Here is a 6,000-nt window from a genome sequence, read left to right as displayed (position 1 = left end):
TGCTTTCATTACACTTTTAATATTGGTTTAGAAACCTTTTTGAGTAACAACATGTTTAGAAAGGAAAGTTACACATTTTAATAGAAATGAAATAGTTGTTGCATGGGACTAGTAATACGCTAGGTTACTCCCCAGATCTACCATACTAAACAGTTGCTCATGATAAAAAATATAATCAAAATAAAATTAAGAGTATATGGGAATACATTGCACTATACTTATATTCTTCTTATGACTTTAAACACCCTAACAAACACAAGAAAGGCCACACTGTCCATCCCTGGGCTATCCAGTGTTTGACCTCTGGATTAAGACTTTATTTCTCTTAGTCATACCAAGGAATGAAAGTACATTGACAGAATCTTCTAAGACAAAGGTAAATTAGATTTTAGTAGAAACTTCAGTGAAATTGCAAATTTATTTAATGTTTCTAATGTTACTCAAAAGGTACAAGTTATGAAAGCCATAGTCCTGTTCTGCTACATGTTTTGTTTAAAGGCAGTTCCATAAAAAATCTCATCCCCATTAAATGTAAAGCATTGGTGAAGAGAATACAAAGGAGACACTTGGGTTTTGCATAATCTCTAATATCAGTTCAGACAGCAATGTCAAAATGGAGAGGTACACCAGAAACTGCAGTTGCTGCTGTCAAAAGAGCTTCCCTCTTTTCCCATCATATTGAATGGGGTAGTAGTCAAAAGGGAACACTTCATTGCAAGATTCCATTAATTGACAACAATAATGCCTTAAGATTTAATACTAATGCATTCAAGACATTAATGATAATCCATTAATATGAGGGAGCTGATAATGTAAAAATGGAATCCAGGATATGATGTATAGTAACAGTGTAATAGCTGAGTGGGGTAACAAGTTACATAATGAAAATAAAGGGCCGGTGAATTGATAACAGCAGAGAAAATGTGAATATTATGGCTGTTTTGGAACAGACAGAAAAAGGGCACATATAAAATTGTCTATAAAATACTATTGCTACATGAAGGACAAGCAGCATTGTGGGCCCGTATTTGTAAAGAGTTTTGATCACAGCTTGTTTTTTTAAATGGTGTCCTATACTAAAAATCCAAACATTGAGAACTGACCAATCATTTACAATGTTTTATTTCAGTAGGAAGATATGGATTTTTGCAGTCCTCCAAAAAGATGTCTCAGAGAGAACAGCAATACTGTTGGAGCACTGTTACATGGCCAAAATTACAACTGGATTGCACAAGAGGAGTTGGCGGCCAATTTCATGTTAGATGTGTACATTCACTAACACAGCATAAATGTGCCCACAAATGCTGATCAAGTTGTGGAAGGGTATGGGAAACTACTTTTTAAAGAAATGGAACAATTGCCACTACTCCTGACAAGCATCAGGGTATATTTGTGTCCTGGTTATAAGAATTCACCCAACAGAAAAATCACACTCACGGGAGCCAGTGATGGGTTATTCCAGAGCCTAGTCTGTAAATTATAGCTTCCGTTTTTTCAACCGTGACAACAAATTATGTAGGATGAGAAGAAATTAGTAAACAAATGTTGAAGTTGGGATGGGTAAAATGGAAGCATGGGGCAGAATAGACTTTTAAAAGATTATCCTACATTTAATGAACTAATATAAAAGTAATGAATATATAGCCAAAATACTAGAAATAAAGCTAAGCAATAGAAAAAAGCATGATACCTCACAAATGAAATATATTATACAGCATAAAGATAACACTTCAGAGATCCTATACAATGGGTTAGATCCAGAGTTGCATAGAGCAGAACTCCACAAACTGGATGATCACACAGGAGACAGGTGGGTGTGTGGGGGAGGCAATTTTGTCTGATTCCCCCTCCTTCTTGCAGCCCCCTGTACTCTGAAAATCTGCTCTGGAGGGTTGGGGGACCTTCCAGAATAGTGTGTGAGGTGGTGCTGGAGACTACAGGGAAAAGAAGGAATTGGTGAAAATCACTGCTCTGCTCACTTCCTCCAGCAGGGATGCTATGCTGGATCCTGCTTTGCTCCACCAAGAGAAGCCCTTCCATTTGCAGAAGGTCAACTCTGCATCCAACAGAATGTTGTATCAATGTTTCAGCAAGTCCACTCAATAGAAGTATGCTTATAAATGAAATGGAAAACAGACTGAAACAGTATTTGTAAATGCCTGCTAATGCCAAAGAAATCCCACTTGCTTCAGAATCATCTAAAGGATTTTAATCGGACTACCTGGATAAACAAGTTGTGGACTACAGCCTTAGTTATTGGCTGCTAAGTTAGGTTGTCATGCAGCCAAAGTTAAGCACTTTTGTGTCCCATTGATTTCAATGGAACTCTTTCTCAAAATCCTTAACTTTCACTAATTGCAATCCATGGGACTTTTAGCGTTTCTCACTTGGGCTAGATTTCATTCTTCTTGCTTACATGTGGAAAAATGTATTATGTTGTTATCTCAGTTTGCAACTTGTTTGGCTTTTTATTTAAGGTAAGTTTTTTCCCCCGTAACATTTATCTTCCCCTTTGGCAATTTGATGAGTTTTATGTACTGTAGATGATTAAAACATATCACGCGTACATATATTTCATTTGACATGAATACATCACTTCTTCTAATATATGTCCTGTGTGTATTCACTAACAGAATTATTATAAGAGACAGTAAGGTTTCCCCCCACCCCTCCACATTTTGCATTTTTGGTAAAAAGAAAAAAACCCAATGTATCAGCACCACTGAACACTTAATAATTAATAGTCACACACTAATTTCATATCTCCACCCCTCTCAAAAGGAGAACAAGATTGAAGATGTGTATAAGTTTGTTTCTAATTTGTATTAAATCTTCAAACTGGGATACAATCTGCTATAATAAAAAAATGAGTTAATTGCAGAAAAACATGGGAAAAACAAATGCTCTGTTTAGTAGCTGATGTTTTCATGGTGCTTTTGTATACTACACTCTAAGCCTAGAGTTTTTAGTTTTATGCCTAAAAAAAAGGGGGGGTACAAAACTATGGATGCAGTTTTAAGCAGCCAGGATAGTTGGTTTCTACACTTCAGACTATAGAAATAGAGCCCTGGGTACAGGTACACATTTCTCAGAAAGGATCAATAATCAAAATCTGCAATGAGGAAAATTTCTTAATACACTGTAATTTTACATTTTTTTATTGTTTGCTGAAATAAACAAGGTGCTTAAAAACAGCAGAAAAAAATACAAACAAGTGCCAGAATGAAAGAAAGAAAAAAGAAAAGGGGGGGGGGTCTGTAATTTCTTCCACAACGATGAGCAAAAGACTTTTGTGTCTGCTATTCGTAACATTTTTAGAAGCTGGTAGTTATATCAGCTTATTCCTGAACTGTCAGCTAAATACCAGTTATTTGGTACTGGCCCATTTCTGAACATTATTTAGATATTCACATCATCAGCAGTTCAGCACACTGCAGTGTAATGGAAAATACTTCCTAAACTGAATTTGAACTGAGATCCAAAACAAAACAAAACATAAAATAAAAATCAGTAAATAAATATCTTGCATATATGTCAAACTATATTCTCCAAACAAAACCTTACATCTTATGAAAGGAGTCAGAAAGTACCAATGAAAAAGTTCTCTGCTTTCTACTACTACAATACTGTTAAATCTCCAAGGCTGAAAATGTCCCATTTATTTATTTTCTGCCTTTAAAAAAAAAAAAGGCGGTGAAGTAGAAATTCAAACACAGGAAGAAAATGCACATGTATGAGAGCACTGGTTCAGCGAGATATCAAATATACAGTATTCTAGTGTCAAAAGTACAGGCAGAAATGTCCAAGAATTCTTGGTGAAAAAGGGGGTAATTGAGGAGTAAAAATTCCACTTGACAATCACTCACATTTTAACAGTGCATTAATTATAACAAAAGCCAGATGGTAAGTGAGCAACAGAGTCATACTGTTCAGTGTTTACAGCAGAGTATTTTTCTCTGCTCGTTTAAATGAGGTTGGGAACATATACTCATGTATGGGAAACTTTTAAGGATCTATATTCTTTCCTCCTGGCTTCTTGAAAGAGGCAGAGTTGTGACACTGATTTTTGAGTTAAATGACAGTACACGGTGATTTGGATAAAGCATTCGCCGTGCCTCATTCGTTATCAAAGGATTACTTAGTCCTCCAATCTGGCTTCATCTATTCTTTTGCCTCTAGGAAAAGTGTTTCTTGAGGGTACAATTTTAACTCCAGTAATGATTTATTTGGATCCAGCTGGGTCACCTGTGAAGATTAAAAAAAAAAGGGAAAACATGAAAAGTCAGGTATAGGTATAGGTAGCCTTCCGATACATTTCAGAAGCAGACTGATACTCATTCCAGAGCTGTCTTAATTTTTTGCTTATGAGATTCAGGAAAGCAGCATTCATTCACTCTTGCTAACAGGAGTATGTATACATTTGGAACAGACAGCACGAAAATAGGTGTATTGTTAGCTACGCCCACATCTCCACCTGTCATGAGCTCTTTTACTTTATCTAGAGAGTCAAACAGCATTTGCCAGTGCAGATACCATTTTGGTTAGAATATTGATATGTTACAGATGCAGGGGATAGAAATCACATGTCTGACACTGTATTCTACATAGATCCACAATATTCACTGAATTTGATTGGTGTTCCAAGTGCGTAAATGGATTATACATCTTCTGATTATTTCAGTTTCATCTGCAAATCATTGTAGAGAGTGTTAGTGATCATTCATCTTCAATGCCACACAGAACTTCATTATATGTGTAAATTCATTGACATTATTAGTTCACTAGGACTTGGATGCAATGAATATGAACTTGAGCACGCTCCGGGAGAGAGCGCAGGACAGGAAGGCCTGGCGTGCTATGGTCCATGGGGTCACGAAGAGTCGGACACGACTGAACGACTGAACAACAACAACAACAAGGACTTGGATGTGATGACACTATCCCAGTTACAACCAGGTTTAAAACCCTTGTTTAAAAGGTGCATAATTGAAATCTCTACTGCATAAGATACTTGTTTACTTATTTATCCACGTCTATAAAACTAGGCATTGTGATTTACAAACACTTATTATCTAACGAAACATTTAAAATACACCGACAGGGAGTAGTTAAAGGAGTAAACAATCTGCATCCCCCCTCCCGCACATTACGCACCTACAGTTTGTATAGAAGTAGGTAGTCTAACTTCTTTGTACAGTTTTCATTTTATATACCTTCTTCATTATATTTATTTTATTGTGTTATTTTTAATATTTTAATTGTATACTGCTTTGTGCATCCCAGCAGAATAGCAGTTTATACATTTTATGGATAAACAAATATAGACTTTTCAATTGGGCTTCAGGCCTGGTTTTGGAATGGAAACTGCCTTGGTCGCCCTGTGGGATGACCTCTGCTGGGAGAGGGACGGGGGAGTGCAACCCTGTTGATTCTCCTGGACCTCTCAGCGGCTTTTGATACCATCGACCATGGTATCCTTCTGGATAGGTTGTCTGGGTTGGGAGTTGGAGGCACCACACTGCAGTGGTTCCGCTCCTACTTGGATGGCCAACTCCAGAAGGTGGTGCTGGGGGATGATTGCTCTGTGCCATGGCAATTATGCCATGGGGTTCCACAGGGCTCTATCTTATCCCCCTTGCTGTTTAACATCTATGAAACCGCTGGATGCGGATGACACCCAGCTCTACCCTCTCTTTCTCATCAAACCCAGGCGAGGCAATGGCTGTTCTGAATCAGGGCCTGGGCACGGTAATGGACTGGATGAGGGCCAATAAACTGAAACTCAATCCCGACAAGACGGAGGTACTGTTAGTGGGTGGTTTGTCTGCCCGGCTAGGTGATATTCAACCTGTTCTGGAGGGGGTTGCACTCCCCCTAAAGGATCATGTTCGTAGTTTGGGGGTGCTCTTGGATCCAGAACTGTCACTCGAGGCACAGGTGAACTTAGTGGCATGGAGCACTTTTTATCAGCTTAGGCTGGTATACCAACTACACCCTTAT

The 6,000-nt window shown here is 37.9% G+C and overlaps 1 protein-coding gene across 2 annotated transcripts in view; it reads right to left on the bottom strand.

The window, feature by feature from the left end:
* Positions 1–2,635: 2,635 nt before the first annotated feature.
* Positions 2,636–6,000, bottom strand: part of FAF1 (Fas associated factor 1) — a 250,018-nt gene continuing 246,653 nt past the window's right edge. For both annotated transcript variants that reach the window (XM_084852547.1, XM_084852548.1), the window contains one exon: positions 2,636–4,245. In XM_084852547.1, the coding sequence (XP_084708673.1) occupies positions 4,162–4,245 (84 nt within the window). In that variant the 3' untranslated portion in view covers positions 2,636–4,161. The remainder of the gene's footprint in view (positions 4,246–6,000) is intronic.

The sequence above is a fragment of the Heloderma suspectum genome, chromosome 4 (assembly GCF_057233095.1).
Source record: "Heloderma suspectum isolate Gila_16-S chromosome 4, 16-S_ref, whole genome shotgun sequence".
NCBI classification, from domain to species: domain Eukaryota; kingdom Metazoa; phylum Chordata; class Lepidosauria; order Squamata; family Helodermatidae; genus Heloderma; species Heloderma suspectum.
The sequence above is the reverse complement of the archived record's forward strand: the minus strand, read 5'-3'. Positions and strand labels throughout refer to the sequence as shown.